Source organism: Cyprinodon tularosa, unplaced genomic scaffold (assembly GCF_016077235.1).
Source record: "Cyprinodon tularosa strain WSP-4 unplaced genomic scaffold, ASM1607723v1 ctg221, whole genome shotgun sequence".
In the NCBI taxonomy this organism is placed as follows: domain Eukaryota; kingdom Metazoa; phylum Chordata; class Actinopteri; order Cyprinodontiformes; family Cyprinodontidae; genus Cyprinodon; species Cyprinodon tularosa.
In genome coordinates this window covers 178,750-206,596 of record NW_024038824.1, presented here as the reverse complement: position 1 = coordinate 206,596, position 27,847 = coordinate 178,750, and the positions used below count along the sequence as shown (strand labels likewise).

The 27,847-nt window shown below is 39.7% G+C and overlaps 1 protein-coding gene across 1 annotated transcript; it reads left to right on the top strand.

Moving 5' to 3' along the window:
* The first annotated feature begins 946 nt into the window (after positions 1 to 946).
* On the top strand, positions 947 to 27,847 carry ranbp9 (RAN binding protein 9). The gene is made up of 14 exons (XM_038286146.1): positions 947 to 1,589; positions 5,499 to 5,610; positions 7,420 to 7,472; positions 9,983 to 10,150; positions 13,056 to 13,078; positions 21,355 to 21,539; positions 23,238 to 23,350; positions 23,581 to 23,689; positions 23,927 to 24,081; positions 24,223 to 24,379; positions 25,119 to 25,240; positions 25,560 to 25,711; positions 26,483 to 26,594; positions 27,066 to 27,847. The coding sequence occupies exons 1-14, from the start codon at positions 1,373 to 1,375 to the stop codon at positions 27,194 to 27,196; spliced, it is 1,809 nt and encodes a 602-aa protein (XP_038142074.1). The 5' UTR covers positions 947 to 1,372; the 3' UTR covers positions 27,197 to 27,847.

The window sequence follows — 27,847 nt, the reverse complement described above, 5'->3', positions numbered from 1 at the left end:
AATTATTTTTTAGTAAGCTAATATTTCTCTGTAAAAAAAACGGTTTAGTTTTTTGTTATATGGTGGTATAGTACCAATATTGACATATATAATTTTAATAGGATCTTTGGGGTTTTATTTAGAGTTGCACCAATGCCATTTATTTTGGCCCCGATAACGATACCTGGTTGTGCAGTATTGGCCGATACCAATACTATCCGTTTGAAATTGATGTGTATGTATAAATATGAAGAACTGCATAATTTCCATCATGTTTTTGTCAAGCTGCTGTCTATCTTTTTGAAGCAGGAAAAAGACTAATAAAAAGTGAATCCAGTAGAACTTTTTATTGCCTACCTGGAATGGGTCACAATAGTTGAATAAACTTTTAGCTCTTAAAATGGTATCGGTGCCCTATTTGTCGATACTCGCCAATACCGATACCACCATTTTAGTGCAGTATCGGGGCCCTGCCCAATACTGGTATCGATATCGGTGCAACACTAATAAAAAATATTGGAAATTATTTTTTGGTAGGCTGATATTTCTCTGTTAAAAAAACAGTTTAGTTTAGTTTATGTAATATGGTGGTATAGTACATATGATAACAATACATTTTAATATGATATTTGGTGTTTTATTAGATAAACAATACAGTGAAAAACTAAAATAAAATAAAAAAAAAACTATTTTATGACATCATAGAGAAGGTTTTATCTGGTTGTGGACAATCTATTGTTTGAAATCTTTGTAATATGGATAGGGAGCTGGTTTCATAAACCAGTACTCAAAGACAATGGGAGACTATTGAGAAACAACAAATAAATACAAGTTTGCCCCTGACTTTTAAAACTAAGAGCATGTTTTTGGGTGCAGGTTTATCTGTGCATCATGTGTTTTTTGCACATTCACATCTACTGACTTCACATTCCCATAGGAAGCGAGTGGAGCTGCTCTCAGCCAATCAGGATCACGGATAGCGCTCCGACAACAAACAAAAGATCGAGCCTAGCCGAGCTTATTATACTTCAGCCGATCCGCCTGCTCCAACAACTATGTTACTTTGCTAACCAAACTGACTTTTTTCGTCTGGCTCTCTGCTGCTCTCATCAGATCCTGTCCAGTAGAAATTGTCACCGTTGTGTGGATGTTGAGGCTTTGTGGCAGCTAATGTCAACCTAAGCCATTTCAACGATCGCTAAAAACGTTAGCCAGGTTAGCTTCTTAGCTAACCAACTCTGGCTGTCTCAATTCGAACCAGCGAAGCCAGTTAGCTTAGCCTGCTAACTAGCTAGCTTTGCTAACACCCCCCTTTAAAAACTCGACACTGACCGACTCCAGCGGTCCTGGCTTGTTACTGACAAGCCATTCAACTAAAAGCCGTGAATCAGCCATGTCTGGACAGTCGACGGGCTGTGGGTTTCTGATGTCGGTCGTTGTCCACGGAGACTCGGCTCTGAACGAGCAGGAAAAAGAGCTAAACCAGCGACTTCGACGACTGTATCCGGCCGTTAACGAAAACGAGACCCCGCTTCCCCGCTCCTGGAGCCCGAAGGACAAGTTCAGCTACATCGGGCTCTCTCAGAACAACCTCCGCGTTCACTATAAAGGTATGACAAAAATACCCCTTCAAAGTTTTAGCACTTTATTTAGCCGAAGCTAATATATTAGCCAAACTTCGTGGCTAGCATAGCAAAGGCAGCTGCTGTTTGGGGCTAAAAACAAAGTAGGCTGGTAGCCTGATCAACAACAGGGCAGAGAGGACATCTTGCAAACCGACCAGCTGGCGATGTGGAACTGCTGCCAATTTCCACCTCCTAGCTCGTTAGCTTCGATGCTACTAGTTAACCTAACCAGTTTGCAAACCTCTTTTATTTCCACTATGAAGCATACAGTGCTCACATTCTGTCGAGCTATTGTTTAGAAAAGAATCCTTAAGAAATAACATAATTAAAGCTACTAATAAAACACTTAGACGAGGTTAGATTTGATGTTTGTTTGACACAGGTCAGAATAAGACATAATGCAGCAACCCTTTAGTGTGCTAATTTGGCATAACTTGTTAATTAAAGATGTGATAAAATAGTGTCAGATGTCGAGGTCGGGTTCAGGCCTCCGTGAGGACATATTAGATCTCATTTCCTCACAGCAGAGGATTTAATATTAAGGGTTTTATCTGACATCCAGGTTATTTGCAGAGCTACCATAGTGAAGGTTCTAAGAGCAGGCCTAGAAGAAACGGCTTTAAAAAAATAGGTGCAATTGTGCTTCCTGGGTGTGTTCTGCTATTCTGGGTCTGGCTGGGCCTCTGCACACATCCTCTTCCTTGTTGCAACCAGACTATTTTTCCTTTTTTACAACAAATGTACTCCAATCCTGTGCAGCAAGGTTGCAAATGTCAGGTGATCTTACCACACCATCTTATATTTTAAATCTCCACCATACAATGAAGGTAATCATAAACATAAAAATGAGCCCCTTTGGAGAATATGTCCACTCTGCTAATAATCTAATAATCTGCTATTTGTTATGCTATCAATAAACTATTGCAAAATTCATTCATTATAATCAAAGCTTTACCCAAATTGTTAGAACTGTTCAATCAATGATTAGATTTCATATCCTACTTAGAAAGTTGAATCAGTCACAATTAAACAGTGTTTGTTGTTGCCAAACTGTAAAAATATGTCAAAGTAAGTTAGTCAAAATATAGAGAAAATTTAATATATATAATATACCTTGTACCTTAACCCTTATAATACATTAGGTTGTGAAAGCCGCAGCAACATCAACCTGTTCAGATGGCTCTATTTTGTGTATTTGAGAGTTTTGCAAAGGGACAAAGCATTTAAATAATAAAATGTTTAGTATATAACTGTTCTGTAATATATCCTCACTGTATTCAGACTAGAGACCAACAGGATGAATTTATGTCTTTAATGTCAACTTGACAAACAATATATCTGAAAATCTTTCTCAGTTTTATTGCAAAGGTGTCACTAATCTTTGAGCAATTATATTAGTCTATTTAAAAGATCAAAGTTGAAATGTATTTATGCTGTGCTGAAAGGAATGGAAAAGTGGTTCAGATATTTTGGTTTTTAGAGTTTCTTAATACCTTATTTGGAGTACAGTGTTTTTATTATTACCTGAAGGTGACATGCAGTAGTTCTCAAAAGTATACAGACCCTTATGTTTTATTAAAAGAAATGTGATCATGATTAATTGTTTCAAAGCTTTGCCATATATAACGTGCCTAATTTAAAAGTCAATAAAAAAAATGCTTCTAAGATCTGTTGTAAATCTAATTTGACTGTTAACTGCCCTGTCTCAAAATCAATCATTTGCACACTTTAGGAAAACTGCATTTTGCAAAGGACTCATAAAAACACAACAGAATCTTCTTTTATAAAGCAGTAAGGCAGGGGAAGGTTGGAACAAAACATGCTGTACTATATACCATAGCGCTATAGAAATGGTTTGTGATTTCAGAAAATACTGAAAAACAATGACTTTACAAAAACTGGACATTTCTCCAGAACTGATGAAAAGTTAAAATATAACCTGGTCAGGGAAGTTAACCACAATACCGAAGAAATGGCAAGCACAATTGGTATGTTCTGGTTGTGTCCAGCATTCGAGAACCTAATTCTTTTAGGAAGAAAATGAAACCTAACATCAGTGTCACTATTCCAAAATGTATGTCTAAAACGGGGAATAAAAATCCAAACAAAAACAAATCCGCCTCCAGCAAGAGAAAAAATCCTAACCACACGTGTTAAATGTTAGGGTATAAAATCAAGATCTGGAGTATTTAGTGCGCCCCTCTTTTTATATTTATATCTTCCCATTTTATATATATATTTTTTTCCCATAGTACATTTCTTGTCAGCTATTCAAATAAATGGCCCATTAAAGGTGGGAAATTGTAAGATATATTGAAAGGATTTCAGTTGTTTTCCATCAGAATATCCTGGGATTTTAACAGAGGGTTGTAAAGTTTGGAGAGCCACTAAATATTTGTGTGTTTTGCAGAATCGTGTACATTTTAAAGATAAAGTGAAATCGCTCTTAGTATATCATTAACATTATATCACCCATATATAATTGGTTGCATAAAACAGTACATTAAAATTGCAAACCTCATTAGTGTGTTCAAAATCACAAAACACTGACTGGATTCTGTATTTGATCTATTTTAAATGACATGCATTAACATAGTTTTTAACAGTACTATCTTTACTGTCCTTAATGCATGCCAGCAATCGATCTTGGTGACAAGACTATTAAGAGGAAGGTTTTAAGATGATGTAAAAGAAAAATATGGTGGGTTAATTACAGTCCCTATCATTGTTGCAGCATTTAATAACAGTCTGATGTCATGTGTTCTTGATATTAATACACGCTTCTGCCACCTTAAAAAAAAAAAAAAAGTTGTTTCCCTAAAACAAGGACGAATCTCTTAACAACACTTGAGAGCACTGTTGTAAAACTAGACTGGGGTATTAAAAGCTATTTAGTGTAGCTTGACAAAGCACACCATAGGGCAGATGCAGTATAGAAAGCAAGTGGAGGAAGGAGGAACTTTAAAATAAAATTTTTGAAATCAAATAAAAAAAAAAAAGCATACAAATTTAAACTATTGTTTTGAATACCCATTTATTATTAGCTAATCTTAAAAAAAAAAAGATTGAGGACTAAATCTAAAATAGATGCCCCCTTGTACATAAATAGGTAGCATTTTGGTATGCAAAGATCAAATTAGCTAAGGATGTTATTTGGATTTGAATGATTAGGTTGAAGACATACAACCTCTTATTTTTTTATTTCAGCAGATATGTTGTTACCAGCATTACCTAAAAGGACTCAGGATATCTTGTTTTGTTGTAAATCCCTGTGGTCCACATATTATGTAAGCTTAACTAAGCTAAACTGCTTCTAGCTAATATTCATCAGCGTAAACATGCCTGATATTTGACCCCTAATGATCTGCTCATCAGCCCTGCACTCCAGCTGCTTGGGCTAATGTTAGCTTTAAAGACCTCCAGCATAAGCAGGTTCACAAATCGGTACACGCGGTTCTGCTTCATAACATGACCTCTGCCATATTCTACAGCGAAACGTTTTCTTTGCATTTATAGAAAATGAACCAGTAATTTTTTTTTATTTTGATTAGTGATCATTTTAGCATAGAAATCATACAAAAGTTCCCTGAATCTGTTTTCAGAACGCACTGTAGATAATCTCTCTTGAAAATTAATAACACTATAGTTCTCTGTCTGCTTTGTTTGTTGTGTGTAAAATATGTGGCCCACTTTCTGGTCTCTCAAAGGTTTAAATGTTGCTCTGATCTGGGTTTATCGTTATCAGTGAGGATAATGTTTTACCCTGAGCAATCAATCTGAATCTGCATACAGTCAGTGGTTTAGGGCCGAGATTAGGATCCCACACGCTAAGCCCTAAGGTGATGCTTTTGGTCTTTATCAACGATAAAAAAGTTACTTTTTGCGTTTTCCAAGGTCATGGCAAGACTCCCAAGGATGCTGCATCTGTACGAGCGACCCATCCCATCCCAGCCGCCTGCGGGGTCTACTACTTTGAGGTGAAGATTATCAGTAAAGGCCGAGATGGGTAAGAATAAAAAAGTTGGATATTACAGAAGTTTATCTTGTTTATGTGTCGAGCTTTATTGAAGCTTGTTTTCAAAGTCTGTTGTTAATCACAGTTCAGTGATATAACGGTTATGTTAATGAATTTGCTATGATATTCTACACTCTGAGGTCCTAATGCACCACCTGAGATAAATATAATCATTACTTGGTTCATGTAAGCAACTAAACATGTTGTACTTTGCTTCTACTAAATGTTTTATTAAAACTGCATTAAATTCATTATTTTGATGAGATTTAACTGTATAAGATCAATTGGATATGAAACATTTAGACGAGTCGATGAAAGGTTTGATCTTGTTGAGGAGCTAGTGAGGCTGGTTTGGTTTGGATGTTACAAAGCATCCAAGCTTTTAGGGGAATAAATCTTCTAGTTTGGTTCCAAGTTGTGCTTTTGGATAAATGGTTCGTTTAGCAGATATGAGTTGGTTTAAATAGCCCCATTTACACTAACCGCTGAAAATTGATCAACTCTGAGCTTGGATCAGTTAACCAAGCCAAGCTCAGTTCCTTACAACCATTTACACATCACGCTAGTATGGTTACTCTCCTCCTAGTGATGATCTACGGTACTATTGCTCTCTAGAGGTAAACAAGAAAATCAACAAGGCAGCGCCCGTAACATTCAGGAACGATTGTTGGGGTTAATCACACTGCTAAGGAGAATCATCACTGGAAATCATGTGGCACTAGCATAGTGAACTAGCTCCACCCGCCAGCGGCCAAAATCATTTTTGCCTGTGAGTGGGTCTAGTCTCGATCAATGCCCCAGGCCCTAGAACTGGCAGGCCAATCGCAAGCAGAGATGTGTTTTCAATTTTGCGCGCGTTGGCCAATAGGTACAGACATGGTTTGTAAGACAACGTGTTCTCTTCAACAATCTTCCAATGTCTCAATCATCGGGGCCAGACTAAATTACACATTTAATCTCACATTTAGTCTGGCTTGTATAGCTTGTATTTTTATGAATGTCTGACTCTAAGGAGATGATGTGGTCTCCTCATGCGCTCTTTGCTGTCTAAGGAAATCGAGCCAGAACTGAACCTGCCAAGCCTTATTGATGAACTAGTACCATGTTAGCGTGGTTCGGCTGTGTCTGGCACGGTCCTGTTCAGTTGTGTCTGCAATTAACACTCAGTTATCTCGGTCACCATGCTTGAACCAATCTTGGCACGGTTAAAAAAGGGTAGGGTAAATGGGGCTAATTAATTTTACTGGGCTGCCAAACTGGTTTAACTGTTGCAGCTGTTGGTATGTGAACAGTTTCTGTACTTAAAGAGGTATTCAGGTGTATTTTCATTGTTAGTGTTTCTTTTGAAAACCAATTAAACTACACCAAGGTTGGTGTTACTTCTGCTGATAAGACAGTGATGTTGAGTAAGCTTCAGGTAAACAGGATTTAATTAAAGTCACTGCAGCTTTCCTCTGCTGTGCTCCTCCTTTCTTTTGTCTGCTTGACTATGAAAAAAAAAACAAGTTTGGCTGGAGCAGAAGATGCTGCATCTTTCATTGCATCCAAGCACAACACAGCTGTATCTTTACAGTAGAGCTGTTACTCTGTATTTTACTGAAGCAGAGGAAATGCTGTTCTATAAGGAGGGAGGTTTATATGGAAAACGATGAAGGGGAAGATAAATATTTAGTTTTTACCTGCCTCTGTCCTCTAAAATGGCAACAATGATGTTTTATCCCAGGTCTGTGCTAGAGAGTCACCGTTTTACATGTCGGGGATTTGCTTAATGTAATTGTTTTTACCCTGTCTGTTCCTCAGGTACATGGGCATCGGCCTCTCAGCTCAGGGTGTAAACATGAACAGACTCCCTGGTAAGTTCATGATTTATGCAAATGTCAGGATTTTTTTGTATTTAGAGCTTGTATTCTGCTCAGGATTCTGCTGAGCCATGGAAACGTCTCCGTTAGAGGAAACTTCAATTATCTGATTACATCTGCATGTTCTCTGATGGCGAGGCTGGAATACAGTGTTTACACAAATGTGAAGCTGTTACAGACAGCCGAAAAATGAATGTGGAAGTGTCATTCAGTTGAGTGGCTTCCCACTCAAACTGCATGCCTACAGGTACACAACAGAAAAAAAAACACAAACATTAGTGAATAAGCTTTTGGATTTCAGTCTGGTGGTGTCGTCAGTCAGGTCATAAAAAATCTGGGCTGTACATCAACATCCTCATGGACAGGCGTGAATCAGGTAATTTGACGTCAGAAGCTTTGTGTTTGAGCAGACGGAGAAACAGACTGGTAGGTGTGGACTGGCTCACTCACTGTCCCCCGCTTTCCTGAAAAACTCTGAGCATGCGGAGAGGGAGCTCTCTGCTGGCCAACTAAACTGATCAACCAGACTAAAATCGCCACCATCCAGAGACTCCAATCAGTGAGCTAAAAAAATAACCACTTTAAATGCAGAGGTGGTTTAGATTTACCAAGCAGAAAGTTTTGAGCTAATGGATCCGGTTTAGAGCTATTAGCTCCTCAACATCAATTAGAAACTTTAATTTAGTAAATGATACTAGTGAAAATGGAAGAAAGTTTAATGGAGTCTGTAGGGGGAATTCAGGAGTTTTCGGGCCACTCCAGAGCTGAGAGACAACAAAAGATATTGGTCTAATAGCAAAAAAATGGACAAACGTTCATATGAACATCTTTTTAACATGATTCACTTCATTTAACAGATAAATGCTAAATTCATCCCGGTTTTTATTTTTAGGTGATATGACCAAGCCCTGGTTAAGCTTTATCTTGTTTCTATGAAAGGATTCTCCTTCTGCGACCCGGTCCATATGACATCGCACTGCAGCTTCAGTGTCATTCAGTGAGGTTATCAGACTAAGCAGGAGCCCAGACTGCCTTTCATTAGTTTGAAAACTGGACCCACCCAGGGGCTCCGGCTCTTCTTTAAAGATAACAAGGGGCCAGAGTGAGCTGCAGATACAGATGGAGGCTAATAAAAGAGCAGTAAATGTGAAGAACTGTCTTAGTGATGGATGTAGTAGGGGCTGGATTTATTCTGCAGCTCAGCTATAGCTCATACACACAGCCTTCTGCTTTCTAAGGTTAAAACAGGCCTGAGGCCAGCAGGGCCTAAAGAGAGACTGTCCTCCTTCTCAGAGGAGGAGAGTGCTCCCAGTTTAAGTTTAGCCGCTTCTAATGGAAGCTAGGATACTGACGCATGTTCCTCCATCATAATAATGCAACATCATCATAAAGCAAACGAAGTAAAGAACACATCTTTGAGATCATTCTAGTTAAAACTGCCCATTTATTCTTGAGTTGGAGATACTTACTCTCAGATTATTAAAAACGCCTTTATAGGAATGCTTAATGTTCTGTATTCATTGAGATGAAAGAAGGAAACATGGATTTGCTAACTAGAGGTCTTCTAGAGGTTAAACTGAAGCTGTGTTCAAATTCGTGTCCTGCAGCTTTCAATGGACCCAGTAGGTCCAAGGATGTAGAGGCCGTGAAGGTTGGAAGGAGTGGCTGTAAATGTGACTTTCACCTGCGCTTCCACTTTTACCTCAATGCAGCATCAGTTCCCCTCTGACCCAGGCAGCGTGACGCACAGAGCTGTGAAGCCTGAAAAAGCATCCCAAGCGTTTTTTTGTTTTGTTCATTTAATCGTTAAGGAGCTTTGAAGTATGTATTAAAGATGAGTAAATTAATAATTTCCAGATTAACTTTAATACTTCAACCACCTGGTTGGTGGTTGTTATCTCTCAGAATATGATCTTGTAATATCTTTAAGCAAGCATGTAGCTACATAAAACTCAAATATCTGCTCATTTTATAACACTATAATGTTTTAAATTAAGTTTTTTTTTTTCTACTTTCCTTTCTTACATTTAAAGTTTCTGTTTCGATCGAAAGACGCGATGGGCTGGGCCACGAAGGCTTCGGCTGACCCAACCTTTAAATTTGGACAACCTTTGTCAGAAATGAAGCCCCTGAATTTGGACACATTTACATCCCTCTAGTGCTAAAGCTGGATTCTGTTGCACCTGCTACATGTTGGAGTTTTTGGTTAAGAATTCTCTCTCCTTGCAAAGTTTTTGTTCTTAATTTACAATTATGCACATTTGGTCACACAGGACTAGCAGGACTGCTTAAGCATATTTCACCCGTTGTGATGTCATCAATTTTTAGTTGCCAAGATTTTTTTATTTTTCATCATTCCAGAGTGTTTACTTTCTTCGAGTTAAATTTGATTATCGTCTGGTTTGTGGAATCAGTTTATTCTCCCCTGATGTCCTTGGGAACCTTTTCCCTGCCCTCTGAGTGCTCAGCTTTGGTCACTTTGTTCTTCTGTTCTCTCCCTTCAGGTTGGGACAAGCACTCGTATGGTTACCATGGAGACGACGGCCACTCTTTCTGCTCGTCTGGCACCGGGCAACCCTACGGGCCCACGTTTACAACAGGCGACGTGATTGGCTGCTGCGTTAACCTCATCAACAACACCTGCTTTTACACAAAGAACGGTCACAGCCTAGGTAAGGCGATCGCAACGTTGTCGTTTTTACACGGGGCGCTCCGACTTCCTAAAAACCAAAAAGTAACGGTTTCCATTGTGTTTTATTTATTTATTTTTATATATACTGATGGGCGCAGCACATATTAGGGAAACTGCTCAACGTAGAGATGCAGCAGCTGTGTAACCTGGTAAAAAATCTGTGTAATTAGAGGACTTGGTTATTTCCAATTAAATAAATAATTCTATGAAGTTATTATATTTTTATTGCACTCTCACCGTCTGCTCTCTAAGTATTTATGGCTGGAATAAATTTGTAACTCTCTGTATTCTTAGAAATACTGTAGGTTAAAACACGACTGTGCTGCACTAATGTGGCTAAAGGGTGTTTCCTATTTACTGCAAAACCAGATAACGCTGCATACCTTCATGATGCGTCTGTACCGGTCACATGCATTGCTGCCTGCAGCTCTGTTCGGCCTAAAACATCAAGGGGTACAGATGGTAACGCTTGTCCTTTTCTTGAAGCATTTAGATTTCAGATCATATCAGTGAGAGCTCTGTGAGGCTTTCTTATTCCGTTTCCACACTGTATTTACCATGGCATCTTTAGAGCGAATTCTTTATATTCACCAGCCCAGAGAGACAAAAAATTGTTTATGCAAGTTCCAAGAGGTTGAAAGGTTCTTAATGGACTGAAAATATGAACCCGCTGTACTTTATTAAACTCGATGTTTCAGGCAGTGGAATTGGCAAGGTTTGTTCTAGTCAAAATCAGTTTTTGTTTTTCCAAGTCTTCAGTAATTGGTTTTAGGGAAGGGATGAAATGGCTAAAACATAAATTAATACCAGCTGAAATAAGTAAATCAAATAAAGATGTTCCGTAATATAAATTCAATAATCCACAGCAGCTCAGCGTTTTATTAGCTTTATAGAGGAAGCTGTGTTGCATGCATGATGGTGGCTGTTAAGAAAGTCGCTGCACAGACTAACTGAAATTCTCAAGGGCTGATGGGCTGCAACCTTTACATGCATCCATGTTCCTGAAAACCCCAAACAAATGGCTCAACTGCATCTATAAGATTATATTGGATCCAAGTGTGTCAAGGCAGAGGCACACCTAAAGAAGACAGTGTCTCTCAGATAGCAGACAGAAGATTGTTACACTTTAGTGACGTTCTCCATTCCCTTCACTATAGCTGAGTGATATGACCTTAAATCAATATCATTATAAATTAGGAAGTTTTACCTCGATAACGATAAATGGCCCGACTCTTCTATCAGAAAAAAAGGCATGTGCAGGAAATAAAACTGTCCATCTATTTTCCGTCAAGCTTATCCCTGCTGGGTTCGCGAGGGGTGCTGGTGCCCATCTCCAGCTGTGTATGGGTACACCCTGGACAGGTAGCCAGTCCATCGCAGGGCAACAGACACGCAGACAACCAACCATTCACACTCTCACACCTAAGGAGAATTTAGAGAAGCCAATTAACCTAATGGTCATGTTTTTGGTACCTATGCATGCACAGGGAGAAAATGCAAACTCCATGCAGAAAGACCCCGGGCTGGGAATCGAATCCAGGGTCTACCCGCTGCACCACTGAGCAGCCCGAAAACACAACTGATCTATTTTTATTTATTTATTGAATAAATCACTTTACATATTACTTTCAGTTAAATATTAAAGGCTTGTAACCATTCAGGTTTAAACATTCAACTATGTCACATAGAACAGGAGAAAAATGTTACCTCTCTTGGAAACATTTTTGCGCAAAGGTAATGGAGCCTTTTGCACAACTGTTACTTTAGGTCCTGACAGTTTTCAGACAAACTTTGCTTTTCCTGTTCTTTTGTCTAACGCGTATGGCATAATTTTGGTGGCATCGGACTGAGTGTGCAGCGAGAACAATGTGCATCGTTTAAACTCTCAGTCAGTCACTCAAAACCGGTCTGCCGCACACTCAACTCTGACAATATGCTGGTAACTTCTTCTCTGCAAGCTCACCTTCATCTCTACTCCCACTCAGCTCCACAGGATTAACTGATGTAATTTCGTTTTTAGCTGTGTTAGACGCTTTTTCACTGGGAAAATCTGCCATTCTCTTTATTTACGCTTCTGACTGGATCGCTGCTGCTTTGTCTTAAAGATAAAGGAAATACCAGCTACCAGCGCACACAGGCAAAACAGCAGAATCAAGTTTATTTATTTTACAGACATGGGAAAACTGTTGCCAGGTATCGTTGTGAATGACGGTAACAGTAAAAATCCTGTATATCGCCCGGCCTCTCCCCTCACTATCGTCGGCAGGGCCTGAGGCACCAGCTGTTACTTTCAAACAGATTAAACTGTTCTCTAGTGGACTTTAGTTCAGCTGGGCAAATCAGTTTCAGTAGCTCGTTTTGTAATCCTGTTAATCTGGTAGTGGTGACCTTTTAATTAGCTAAAGGTATTTTAATTTTTTTTGCAATATTTCACAGCCTTTAAGCTCTTATTTTTAATTGTGAACCAAATCAGATTTACAAATGTATTATGACTTTATGAAAAGAAAAAAAATTAGAGTAAATATGGCTGAAATCCACATATTATGAAGTCATTTGGCCTTTCTTCCTTCTTATAAATGAAGATCAAGGTAAATCAGCTGCATGGTGTTTGAGTCTCTGTGGTAACGGAGGCTAAAACGTTGTTCTCGGTTGAACGGATTCCAGGTTTCTGTTGTAAAGTCTCTGTTCAGTTTCTACATAAAACCAGACTGTTCTTGTCTTGATAAAGTAAGCTGTCTGCCTGGTTTACACAGCTTTGATTGAATTAAGCTACAGCAGAGAGATAATGATCACGTCACATGTAAACACAGGCTGAGGCCTTCTGCTCTGTTCCTAAATGGAAACTAAACCTCTTTTTTAAGGTGACCTTTTCTCTTTCTTTGCAGGTATTGCCTTCACAGACCTACCAGTAAGTACCAGCTTCTGTTATTATGTTGTAATGTCTCTTGTTTTGTACCTTTGTCAAACTCCAAGCTTCCATACGTTTATTTATTTCTTTAATATTTGTTTCTTTGCCTTAATCAAGTCTGAAACGGATAGAAAATTCCACTGAATACTAAATAGATCAAGGATTTGTCTTTTTTTTCTTTTATGAACCACCTCAGGTAATCGTTCAGTAGATAATGTAAAACCCCCTCTTGTCGTTATTTAACCGTGAACCAATCAGCTGCTTGTTAGATGTGAATGTGTAGAGGTCCACTGCTTGCCGTCAGAGCCATAGGTGCTGATATTTGTAATGAATCCTACTTTGATTCTTTTATCTGAACAACTATCTCTGTCGATGAACTATAAGGTCTTTGCATCTGCATTCTTCTTTGTTTTTTTTTTTTAGCAATTTGCTCTTAATGTAAAAATTACGCATGTGGACTTCATTATTATGTCACTATTAAATAACAGTGCTTATTTTTTTATTACTCAGAATTGTTTTTACATTTTGCAAATCACTACCGATATCTTTCTTCACATAGGAGTACAGGAATTTCATTATGTTTATTCTTATAGGGCCAATTAGCAGCATGTCCTCTAAAGGCACTTTACACAGTCTATCCAATAAAATTATACAGACGGTCTGCTTAAAAGTTTTCCATCTAACGCTACTGTCACACCTTAAAGATTTAGCCAGGATATGCCTGACGTACGAAAAATCTGGCAAAAATACTGGCATAGATTGGATAAGTTATGGGTACGTTTTGTATAAGTTATGAGAACGCTGAAACACTCTGGCAAACGCCGACATACGGCAAGTACGTAGAGTATTTCTTGACGTATGCTCATACGTGGGCCATAAGTTACAGGTAAATTATGTGATCATTGACATACAAGTTGCTCATAAGTCTTGGTGTCTAGCGTATCCAAAACCCACAAGTAACTTGTGCATAACTTATGCTTAACTTATTAAGAACTTATCTCCAACCTATATCGACGTATCTGATGTGTTCCACATGATAGCTCAACGTGTTTCTAACTTACAGCTACTGTATAATACTAATTTATTATTTTTTTTTTTGTGGTAAACAGCAGCTAGGTTAATACCACAATCAAATAAATCTTTTTATGCAGGCTGGGCACCTCCGAACACTGGCTTGTGACATTTCATGAGCATTACATTGCCGTGCGTTATGCTTAAGTTAGGCTGTCGTAGGACAGAAGTTCTGAACTCGTTATGAGAATTCTATGCATACGCCCAAAATTGAAAAAATACATAAAGTTTAGTGTATGCCAGTGTTTTAGGAGAATCTGGGATGTTGGGCATACGCTGGCTTAATCAGCAAGGTTTGACAGGGGCCTTAGGAAACCCAGCAGATTGCACTGAGTCATTGACTGAATCTTGCAGAATCTCTCCTCCTGGATGAACATGTAGTGACAGCAGGAGGTGGGTGCATCAGTAATGGTTCACAGAATTTTGATAAAAGAGCATGACGTTTCACTCCCTCAGAGTTACAATAGTTGGTTCACCGTTTCAAGATTTTAGTTCTAGTCTATATACATGTTTGTTTTAAATACTGGAATTTAAGAAGGCTATAAAGTAAAAAAAAAAACATCAGATTAGCTTGTTTTGGCTTTTTTTTTGTGCTTTTTATTAATGAACATTTCTGTTTTATAAACTGGTTTTGAAGAAGTTCTTTTGTATGATAATTAGTATTTCATCACTGTAAGTATTTAACACTCTGTGCATACGATTAAATTCAGTTTAACTTTCTTAACCTCTCAGAACCCACCGGGTCGCCAGCGACCCGTTTTAAAGAGTTCACAAATAACTCAGAATGCATGAAATTACACTGGTCAAATTTTTACCAATATAGACATGTTAGACATCGTTGGAAAGCTTAGATTCTCCCCAATTCAACCACCTAGTTGATTTTATGGACATAGCGAGCAAAAAAAAGCACCATTATAAAAGCATGTCGAAATGTAGCATGACAAAGCAGCTACAACAAGCAAGAATGTCTTTATTACTGCTGTTCAAAAAAGACCCATTATTTTCAAGAATAAAAAATACAACTTTGAGTCCTGTTTGAACTGATGCAGCGTGGGCTTAATGCAGTTTGGGTGTTTTACTCACCCAATTTATATGTATATATTTAGAAACAAGAAGGCGTTAGCTCTCAAATAAAGTATCACACATGTAGTTTGGGCTTACTGTTCCTCAGTTATTTGCTTTTCCATTTGGGTATACAAAATAGGTGAATTTCCCAGAGAAGAGGTCGATATTAAGAGGTTAAACATCTTTGGAAAAGCCCTTCAGAAAGTGCTTATATGTTATTACTTATTGTTTTACAACAGATTTACTGTTAAAACCTCTTCAAACGGCCGCTTGGCTAAACCTTGACTGCATATTGTCTCCTTGTATTTCTGATTTATGCTTGCTGAACCCATCGATACAGAATAGGTTTGGATCCTGGTAGGGCTGGAAAATGGGGCCAAAACTTATATTATGTTTCTCAATTTCTGTCAATACAATATTATGTTGAAATCAATATAAACAAAATAAAAGCCTCTGGTAAACTGCAAAAAAGGCTGATAACAGACAGACATATGACATATGATATATTTTAAAATTCTTTGCATATAACCTTAGACTTGGACTTAATTGTTGACAAACTTTGTCATTTTGTGTATACAGTGTATGCAAAACGACATTTCGTTTTGTAAAGCTCTCGTGGCATTTCCATTTTTTTTTAAGTGCAGCAGTGAACAAATGTAAACATTGTGGAAGGAAAAAATCATGGTGCAAAAAAAATAGCAATAATATGGTTAGTTTGATGCAGTGTGTGGCATAATACAGGTGCTGGTCATAAAATTAGAATATCATGAAAAAGTAGATTGATTTCAGTAATTCCATTTAAAAAGTGAAACTTGTATATTATATTCATACATTACATACAAACTCATATATTTCAGATGTTTATTTTGTTTAATTTTGATGATTACAAATGACAACAAATGAAAATCTCAAATTCATCATATCAGAAAATTAGAATATTGTGAAAAGGTTCAAAATTGATGGCCCCTGGTGCCACACTCTAATCAGCTAATTAACTCAAACCACCTGCAAAAGCCTTTAAATGGTCTTTCAGTCTAGTTCTATAGGCTACACAATCATGGGGAAGACTGCTGACTTGACAGTTGTCCAAAAGACGACCATCGACACCTTGCACAAGGAGGGCAAGACACAAAAGGTCATCGCTAAAGAGGCTGGCTGTTCACAGAGCTCAGTGTCCAAGCACATTAATAGAGAGGCGAAGGGAAGGAAAAGATGTGGTCGAAAAAAGTGTACAAGCAAGAGAGATAACCGCACCCTGGAGAGGATTGTGAAACAAAACCCATTCAAAAATGTGGGGGAGATTCACAAAGAGTGGACTGCAGCTGGAGTGAGTGCTTCAAGAACCACCACACACAGACGTATGAAAGACATGGGTTTCTGCTGTCGCATTCCTTGTGTCAAGCCACTCTTGAATCACAGACAGCGTCAGAAGCGTCTAAAGAGAAACAGGACTGGACTGCTGGTGAGTGGTCCAAAGTCATGTTCTCTGATGAAAGTAAATTTTGCATTTCCTTTGGAAATCAAGGTCCCAGAGTCTGGAGGAAAAGAAGAGAGGCACTTCATCCACGTTGCTTGAAGTCCAGTGTAAAGTTTCCACAGTCAGTGATGGTTTGGGGTGCCATGTCATCTGCTGGTGTTGGTCCATTGTGTTTTCTGAGGTCCAGGGTCAACGCAGCCACATACCAGGAAGTTTTAGAGCACTTCATGCTTCCTGCAGCTGACCAACTTTTTGGAGATGCAGATTTCATTTTCCAACAGGACTTGGCACCTGCACACAGTGCCAAAGCTACCAGTACCTGGTTGAAGGACCATGGTATCCCTGTTCTTAATTGGCCAGCAAACTCTCCTGACCTTAACCCCATAGAAAATCTATGGGGTATTGTGAAGAAGAAGATGCAATACACCAGACCCAACAATTCAGAAGAGCTAAAAGCCACTATTAGAGCAACCTGGGCTATCATAACACCTGAGCAGTGCCACAGACTGATCGACTCCATGCCACGCCGCATTGCTGCAGTAATACAGGCCAAAGGAGGCCCAACTAAATACTGAGTGCTGTACATGCTCATACTTTTCATGTTCATACTTTTCAGTTGGCCAACATTTCTATAAATCCTTTGTTTTTATTGGTCTTCAGTAATATTCAAATTTTCTGATATGATGAATTTGAGATTTTCATTTGTTGTCATTTGTAATCATCAAAATTAAACAAAATAAACATCTGAAATATATGAGTTTGTATGTAATGTATGAATATAATATACAAGTTTCACTTTTTAAATGGAATTACTGAAATCAATCTACTTTTTCATGATATTCTAATTTTATGACCAGCACCTGTATAGTTTTTTTAAACACTCAGCTGTCTGATGGCGGTGGGGAAGAAGCTGTATTGGATTCTGCTGGACCTGCATCGAATGTTGTGAAGCCTCTTCCCAGAGGGCAGCAGGAAGAACAGTCCATGGTGGGGGTGTGAGGGGTCACTAATGATGATGTTACTGGGACACGCAGCGCTGGGATGAAATTTCTTTTATGGAGAGAAGAAGAGCCTCGAGCCTGTAACGTCAATCACTGACAAAAACTGTAATTATAAACTATTACTGATATATCAGATCAGTCTTTTCACCATAGTTGAATTAAATGATAGAGCAATATTTATTGAATTATTGTCAACCCCTGGATCTCGGTCCCATTAAAAATAAAAATAAAAATTTAACTTTTTACGACATTTTCTCCCCTTTAATCTCCATCTTGTTATATGAACCAAATCATTTCACTGCCAGCTTTAAAAGTCAGAATTCATTTTTTTTGTGAGTGTTTCCATGAATTCTGGACATAAGTCTTTAAATCTCCATTCTCCACATTATTATTTTGAGATTTTTTGAGAACTTTGTGATTATTTTTTATTTTTTTTTTGCATTAGTTTTTTATTTTTACCCTGTTTGGTCCAGTTTGCGTTTAAAATGACAGATTATGAACAGTGATCAGTTCAAAACAGCTCTACATGACCTTCTGCAGAAAGATATTATTTTTAGTCATAAACCCACATTTCCTTTCTGTAGATGAGTAGATTATAAAAATAATACTTTTAAGTCCTTGGTGTCACTAAGCGAGGTGAAACCAACTCAGCAGGTAGGAACCATAGCATGGTTGGTATGAAGGGAGATGGGGGAAACACTTTTTAGGAAGCACTAATACTTTAAGTGGAGGTTTGAAAAAATAGACCTACATTAGCGGCTGATAGTCTGGAATTAGTAGCCAACATTGGAAGTTTTGTATGTTTTCCTCCTCCCCCAAATAGGCATTAGTTTCATTGACATTCATGCATCTATTAACTGAGCTTAGAATGTTTTTTTCTTTTTTTGTCTCCTTCCTCCACCTTCTGCATAGTTGGATTAAAATGAAAACACAGATCTTCTGTTTTCTCAGAAGAAAAAGAAGAGGAAAAAAACAGTCTTGGCTCCAACAGTGATCTATTGAGCAGCACAACAGACTTGGCTCTGAGCCTGACATTCATGTTCCTTCAGAGTTGAGCAGTGATGTGCGTCACCTCGGCACAGCTGACCTTTATGGTAACTGATCCGTTACAAAGACGAGTCTGACAGAGACACATCCAGCTTTGTTCTGCTGTTCTTTAAGGGCCTTTTTAATTGCTGTGTTTATGCTGTCTTTGATTAGTTTTAAACGTTCTTCCTTAGATGTGGAGAACCACGTCACACTTTGACTCGATCATGGTCTGGTTACACTTTTTAAAAGATTTGTGAAAGTTGCCACTGGCTGCGTTGTTTGTGACCATCAGCAAAACAAGCCCACAAAGAAAACTGTTGTTTTTTTTTTTTTTTATAAATTCCGTGGTTACCTGCTGACCTCCAACATTCTCAGTCCTTAATCTCAGTTCAGAGGGTCATTTGTTGTATTTTTTTTTTCTCTCTTTTTGACTTAAGGATACAAGTATTGCTAGCCTATTAAACTAGCCCCATCCGCCAGCGGCCAAAATCATTTTTGCCTGCGAGTTTGGTGTAGCTTCGATCAATGCCCCAGGCCCTAGAACTGGCTGGCCAATCACAACGCGAGATGTGTTTTGAATTATTGGATGCAAAGCGGGCAGGGTTTTAAGGGCATGACGAGAAAGCTGCATGACGTGTGCACAACTGTGTTACAAAATTAAGCAGATAGATTTGCTGTAATTGTATACTGATAATGTCAACTTACTTCGGCTATATTCAGCGGAAGAGCGACAGATATCCTTGGCCTGTCTGTGTTGTGGTGGAGCATCTTCAAGACTTTCAGTGCTTTCGAGGGAATAGGCTCCCGAGCTCTCTTTTCAGCCGCTGTTCGTTCTGCGTGGGGCACCTGCTTCGACCTCGTTTTCAATCCACCTCCAATAAAATTGCATATCACTTTCCAGTCTATTCAACACTGTTGCACAAGCTTGACGGAGTCCATTGGATTTCCCCAGTGTAATCGAAACGTTCAGACCAACTTTCTGTAATCTTTCTGCCACTGGCAATGGTTGATATGAACTTCGGAAAAGTTGTGTATAGTGGCGTAGTACACCGGCTACTCTCATTTCTTTTTTGCACAAACGACAACAATAGTCCGACTCCATGATCTCAAGTTATTCACTGCTCACATCACATGCTGTTTGTTTACACTCCCCACCAGCTTTCTGTCGCTCTTACTACGTCACAGGCAGTTGTGCTCATTGGTCAGAGCGTTGGCCAACAGGCACAGACATGATTTGAAAGACAACAGGTTATTCTCATCAACAATCTTCTGATGTCTTAATCATTGGGGCCAGACTAAATTACACATTTCATTTTACATTTAGTCTGGTTTATCAGGCTACATTATTGCATCTGTTCCTGTTAAATTATAACTCATCACAAAGACAGACTAGAAGCTTATATTTTGTTGGTTTAGAAACAGTTAATTTGGCTTTATAAATATGCATAAACTCCATATAAAGCTTTAGGCATAGATCTGTCTTGGCACTATCAATATTCAACCTTCATTTGTTAAAGGGTGTAGTCCTGACAGGATTTACTGAACCTTTTGAATAAATGCTTGGCATGAGGTTTTGCTCCTGTCTTATTGGGTTTTCTAAATATAAAATAAATTATTATTTGCAGGTTGTTTAAAGTATAATTAGTAGAGATGAGAGGATTCATTTTCAAATTTAGAGGTTATGCTGAATAACTACTGATGCCTAGAGGTGACATTTATGGGGAGCCTTTACATTCCCTCAACTGAGGGTCTTAAATCTCTGAAGCTAGCCTTATGAGCAGACCAGACAGTAATGGTTGGACATAGGATACGTTCATGCTGTAGCCTGAAGTGACCAAAATCCGATTTTTTTTTTTTTTTTTTGCCCATATGTGACCTGATTTTTTTTCAATGCGACCCAGGCCACTTGGATATGTGGTCCTGAATCTGATACGAATCTGATCTTTTCAAATGCGACCTGTGCCTGAACGGCCAGGTCACGTTCATCCGACCTAAATGTCATTATTACCCGACAGGGGTCATGCTTCTGCTTCTTGCTACACAGAAGTGGCAAGAAAAACAACAACAATGGCGGACGATGATGCGCAGTATTTATGTTTAACCATCTTGGAAAGATTTAGTTTTTATGGTTGGGAAAGATTGCTAGATGTGTTCCAGCACTACCATCCATATTTACTTCCGTAAACACAGTCTTAGTGTGCATGCGGGACACTTGTGCTGAATTCATGCAGTTCATACAGGAGATCGCATACAAGTCGCATATAGTTGGAAATGTGAACGGCAACGCATAAAAATATGATTTCACAAAAAAAATCGGAATTGAGCCTCAAGGTCTGCAGTATGAACATGGCCATAATGGCTTCATCTGCTCATTGGAAATGATTCTGAATGCTGTTTTATCTAAAAGAAGCTTTAACTCTTAACTTTCCTGTTTGGTTTCTATTAGTTGCCTTTTAGCTTTAAATTTAGTTTTGTTTTTAGGGTTAATTACAGACAAAAGGTTATTTCTTCAGGTTTCCGTTTTCCTGTTTTTCCCTCTCTCACTATTTCCTGTCTTGATTTATTGTCCAGATTAAATTCCTAAAAGATCACACACTGTATTTAACTTATTAACGCTGTCTTTGTCCCTGCAGCCAAACCTGTACCCCACTGTGGGACTTCAGACACCAGGCGAGGTGGTGGATGCAAACTTCGGCCAGCACCCGTTTGTTTTTGACATTGAGGACTACATGCGGGAGTGGAGGACAAAGATCCAGGCCCAGATTGACAGATTCCCCATCGGAGAACGAGAGGGCGAGTGGCAGTCTATGATCCAGAAGTAAGAGGATTAGAACACCCAGTTGTTCCTGATTAAACCTGTGAGATTCAGAATCACTGCAGGAGAGCCCTGATCACAAAGTAACCGATTACTTAGCTCATTTTAGTCACATCCAAGGTTTTTTTTTTTCTTTTTCTTTTTTTTTGCTTTGGTTTTAGAATGATTAATGATGCAGTAAATGAACACAATGTGACATTTGTGAACCAGTTAAAAGTAAAAAACATTTGGTTAACTTTTTAATATGAAAGCATGCATAAAACTAAGCTCGCTTATTGTATTATAAAAAGCTACTATGGGGTCTCTGATCAACAGCTGAGCCTAACGATGTGTGAAGCTTCAGTGCAGATCACAATGGGCATCCAAGTAGAAAGCACTGATACTCTCCAGTCCTGCTGTAAAATGCTTTTATATGGATTTATTATGTTTTGTGTTCTGTCCAGAATGGTTGAGAAAGTCAAAAGAAAAGTTGTCCAGACGTACTCTGATTGTAGACCTTAGAGATTTAAAGCTTTATCCATTTAATTTGTTTTTGACAAACTGAACTCGGTCCGTGCTATCAGACTATTAATCTGCAGACTAATCAATTAGTTCAACTGTTAGTTGCAGCCCTACTTTGATATAATCTATACTTAGAAATCATTCTTCAAAGATTCCTTTTTGTATGAGAATCTTATTTATTTCCTCTCCCTGTAGAGGCACATTTCTGAGAATCCAAACAGTAAACTCCTGCTGTTTTCCACCAATATGCCGGTTATCCTCACTAATTCGAATAAAATCGGCATACAGAAAAAACTTGGGTGTAAAGATGAGCCACATAGGAGCTGTGATACTTATGTCACGCCAGTGGGTGGCACATTAGTGCTGGCACACATGAAAAGAAAGTAGAAGAAGAAAGAAGTTGGATTAAAACAATTACCTCCTAAGGATGGTGGGTGGCGGCTTTGTTCAGACTGACAACAAGGGATCAACAAGTAGCAAAATTAAAATCCACAGTAAACGCCATAGCTTAAATAGGTTCTTTGTTTAGTTTGATAGCAGCTAAAGTAAACGGTTACTGATAACATGATACCGATTCAGTCACAGACCTTAAAAAGTGCTTGAACACTGATCTTCAACTTTAACAGACTGTAGTCCATTTTTCTCCAGCCAAGCTGGGAAAGGTTTAGACTTCTATTGCAATAATTTCAACCAGACTTCAGTTGTGGGTAGATGGAGGGCAGGGGGCCAATGGCCGTATGCATTGGAAGCAGTTATTATTGTGTATCGAGTAGCTCGTTTTCTAGAGTTGAGGCCTCATCACAGATCTCCCTGCTGACCTCGTTGGCTCTGACAGCAGTCAGTTCCATGAGAGATTCTAGCAGCCTGTAACAAACAGAACATGTTGGAAAACATTTGTACTGCAACTATTTTATGCCAGTAAGAAATACGATTAATAAAATTATGGATTGTATTTGCAGCCTTAAAAGATTGTGGAAGTGAGAACAAAAACTCACAGGTTTTCCTTTGTGTACAAACCAGCTTCCTGTTTTTAATGCGTCTGTTTTTCAGTCTCTATGTGCTTGTAGGTTTCCTGTTGACCGATGAAAAATGTGCTCTGAAGTTCAAGCTTTCAGTGTCACCGGACCATATTATACTGATCTCTAACCAGAATGCTGCCCCCCCCCCCCCCCCACCCCCCCCCCCCCCATCTCCCTGCAGAATGGTAGCCTCTTACCTGGTGCACCACAGCTACTGCGCCACCGCCGAAGCCTTCGCTAAATCCACTGACCAGGCCGTGCACGAGGAGCTAGCCTCCATCAAAAACAGACAGAGTGAGTATCTTAATGGTTTAGCTGTGGTCAACTTGTGTATGTTTCCCTGGTGGAGATGACTAGTCCTCTGGATTGGTTCCACAGAGCCATGCTGGTGGCTCAGATATTTAAATCACTGTGTTTCAAAGCAAAGAAACAACTGAAACATGGCAAACGTGAAGGCAGCAGCATCTAAACTCAACAAACCTGTAAATCCATCACTGGACTGAACTTTTTCTGTTGGTTTGCAGAGATCCAGAAGTTGGTGTTGTCAGGTAGAATGGGCGAAGCCATTGAGACCACCCAGCAGCTCTACCCAAACCTCCTGGAAAGAAACCCAGACCTCCTCTTTATGCTCAAGTAAGACTCTTCAGAACCCTTTAAGTAGATGTAAATCCTGAATCATGGTTACACTTTATTCAGTCAACACCTACCACAAAATGTTGCATCAACTGTTCTTTTTATAATTGTTTTAATTGTAAAAGAATTTTCCAAATCATTTAAGCTCTCTGTGGCGCCAACAGTGAGGGTTTCTCTGTCTCCTTTGTTCATGGTTTACTATATAATTGTTGTAATCTCACTGTGGTGTTTCTCCAGGGTGAGACAGTTCATAGAGATGGTGAACGGGACAGACAGTGAGGTGAGGTGTCTTGGAGGACGCAGTCCTAAGTCTCAGGACAGTTACCCCGGCTCCCCGCGATCTTTCAGCAGCCCCAGCCACAAAGCCAGCAGCTCCCAGCCCTACCTCACGGGTACGCTCCCCGAGATAATCAGAACTAACAGAACTCCCACTGGGGGAACATTTTGTCTCATGTTTGGTTGATCGATTCTGACTGTAACTGCATCTTTATCGGGATTAAATTCCTTGTTGCATCTCTTTTATGCTGTTGTAGGGTTTGACAGCACCTGCTGTAATGGTGTGACGTCTAATAAGAGCCACAGCTCCTCCCCTCACAGTCACAAGCCCTGCCCCCCCAGCTCTGGCTCTGCCCTCCAGGGCTCCGACATCAGCCTGAACGGGAGCCGCAGCCAGCAGCCCATCATCACCAGGTACTGAGAACTGATCCCTGTAAGACAGAATTCAGGGCAGATTAAATGTGAGGAAGAGGGGAAGGATTTCCTTACCATGAGTAAAAACTACAGCCTAATGGCGTCATGTCAATTATACAGAGCTTTAAAAGAAAAATGGAGAATTTATTTCACGTGAAAAAAAGAATCCCATTCTATTAAAGTTTTGCATTCATAACCTCTGTTATGTAGTATTCTAACAAGTGGAAAAATTTTAGATTTAAGCAAATATAGAGATTAAACACCAACTAACTTTAGCATATAACTTGCATACTGACTTTGTAGAAACATTTCCTTGATGGTCATTCTGTGCTTTGTAGAGAAGCAGGCTTTCTGCTCATGTAGATGGGCTGCATAATGTAGCTGCTGCTTATAACTCATCGGCTGAGGATTTTACAGCGTGTTACACTGATAATCAATTGTCCTCCTGCTTCTGTTGTCACAGCAAGAAGTTATTTTTTTCCATTCAGCTCAATTTGCTTTTCTTGGAAACAAAAGTAATTATGTAGGTAGCTAAACTGTTGCATGCGGAAACAGGTGGGGGAGGGAGATTCTGCACTAATCTAAGTTCAATACAGCCATGGTAAAAAAGTGGGTTAGTTTGGAGCTTTTTATGGAATCATTAAAATATTTTATTTTAGTGAAAAACACCTAAAAGCTTGTAATGTTTTGGTAAAGCCGACCAGCAGCGTTCTCACTGGTTTCCGCCATTTCTCCTCAGTAACGATGTGGACATGGAGGTGGACCACTTCCCCAACGGAGTCACCGAGTCCTCCTCCAATGGTTTTCTGAACGGAACCTCTAAACACGCCGCAGAACCAGATGACTGTGATGCAGTGATGGGTGGGTAGAGCTTCTCAGGATGACGGAGGCTTAAATTCAACATGTCAACAGCGCCACCTGCTTCCTGCCTTTTCTGTTTCACTGCTGATTAATTTCTATGTTAGCAGCTTCTTTTCCAGCATCAGGGTTAAAGGACAATCCACTTGTAAGCTACTCGATACACAATAAAAACAGAACAGAACTCATTTGTTTAATCTCTACCTATTTGGGAGATTTTTTTAGCTTAAAAAAAAAACTGACCTTAAAGAACCAAATCGTTGAGCTAACATTTAAAACCTATGCGCGTTTCTTACATGCCAAACTGACCGGGGTTCTGCAGAGGTGGAATCAGCTCAGTCCAAGAGGCAGCTGTGTGGAGGGAGCCAGGCGGCCATCGAGAGAATGATCCACTTCGGCAGGGAGCTCCAGAGCATGAGCGAACACCTCCGCCGGGAGTGTGGCAAGAACTCAGCCAATAAGAAGATGTTGAAGGTAACATAAAACCTTTAAATGGAATCACTGCACAATCTAGAGGAAATATGGAACTGCTATATAGACAGTAAATCTTTTAGGCTATATGTTTATAATGCAAAGAAAAAAAAGAGGACACAATGTGCTAAGAAAAAAAAAAACAGGACAACATCTGTTGTTAACAGGAAACAATAAGTTGATCAAAATTTCTTTTCTGAGTTTCTAATGTAGTTTTGAGATTACTGCTGCACCTGAATATCAGCCACAAGTGTTTTAATAAAGCAGCGGCACTAAAGCTTCCTGCTGCCACTCATAAAATGCAGCATAACATGTTGAAAAAGTTCAGATTAAAATTTCTTCTCCTTCACAAAATGATTAGTTTCCTTGTTTTATGAGCCTTCAAAAATTTACACTGATGTAATTTTGGCTATTTCAGTTACTTTCTAAAAAATGTAAACATTGCTTTTTTTAGCCTTTGCGACCTCCTTTCTGTCATTTTATTCTTTTTTCTTTTAATTCTGAAAAAGTCTGGAATTTAATCAAGAGATTTTCAGGTCGGGATAAATATTGGAAACGAACCATTTAGTCACTTTGTCCAAATTATAAATTCATCCACCTAATTAGAACTAGAAATAAGATATTAAAAGATTACTGCATTTTTTCTTCCCAGTTTTTTCAGCTCTGATCCACATGCAGCCTTCAGTCTAAAGGCAGCTGCAGAGTGTTGGACTGCTGATGGAACCCATGTAATGGCCTGTTGTTCCATAAGTTTCCTCTTGTGTCCTGCTGCAGGATGCGTTCAGCCTGCTGGCCTACTCTGACCCCTGGAGCAGCCCAGTTGGCTACCAGCTGGACGCCGTTCAGAGAGAGCCGGTCTGCTCCACTCTCAACAGTGCAATATTAGGTAAGTCTGCTCTGAGGCGGAGTTCTGCTCTTTCAGTACCTCCTCACAAATAATCTGAAACTGAAAGTCTGTAGGTCCGAGCATAGAGAGGATGGAAGCTGTTTATAAGAACCGGAGAACGATACTTTATCTACATAAAGCTCCTTCTTTACAGATGTTTGTTATAAAACCTGCAGGACAGTGAGGTCTTTAGGGACACTGGTAAATGATTAATAGCTTCTGGTATCCTGGTGAAAAGTGAACCCACCTTCTTCCATGTTTGCTGTTCACTCGTCAAATCTAGAAAGAAACTTCATCCTACTTTTCATAGACGCCTTCTTATTTTTTCTCTTCCATAAAGTGTTTTTGTAGTGTAGAAACCTTCCTGTCTGTTTGAAAATGAGGCTCTCGGTGGATGTAAGCAGGGTAATGCATGGTTAGAATGGAAGTTGAGCTCTGACATCCCTGCTGTTCTTTGTTTCTCGTCTCCAGAGACTCACAACCTCCCCAAGCAGCCCCCCCTGGCCCAGGCTGTGGGTCAGGCCGCCCAGTGCCTCGCCATCATGGCACGAACTGGCATCGGCTCCTGCGCCTTCGCCTCTGTGGACGATTACCTGCACTAGCCCCGTGTTCACACGCACACACACACCCTTACACGCTCTTCCTGAAGGCTCATCCAGAGATGTCATCGTCCTCAATCCTTGAGCTGGGGAGATCTTTCTCTGCTCCACCTGCAGACTGAACCATCTCACTGCTTTGATCTGCTGTTTGCAGTCAGCATGAATGCAGAGGAGGATCGATGTCATTCCTGGATAAATCTTTAGAGATCAAACCACATACATTTAAAACAAACAGACTCCGCCTCCATCATCGTAAATAACGTACATCCCCCCCCCGGCCTCTCCCATCCCTCAGCCCGCAGAGGCTGCTGTATCTGCATCCCCCTGATGGAGGGAGGGAGGGAGGGAGGGAGGGAGAGGGGACGGCTTTCAAAGTGAAAACTACCTGGAGAAGCTGCTACGCATACATGGGAGGGGAAATGGAGGCAGAAACACAAAATAACCTGGATCTAGTAGACATGGTTCAGCAGGTGATCATGCACTCATACTGCGACCTACCCCCCCTTCCCCAATGAGGACGGGTCTGAGGAGTGTCCAACCGCAGAGGGTCGCTGAGCGCTCAAACCACAGCTAGTCGCTGCACCACCTCCCCACTCCTCTCAGCCCTCCGGCCACCTCGGGACGCGGGCAGCGGTCGGACGCACGTGGACTTCG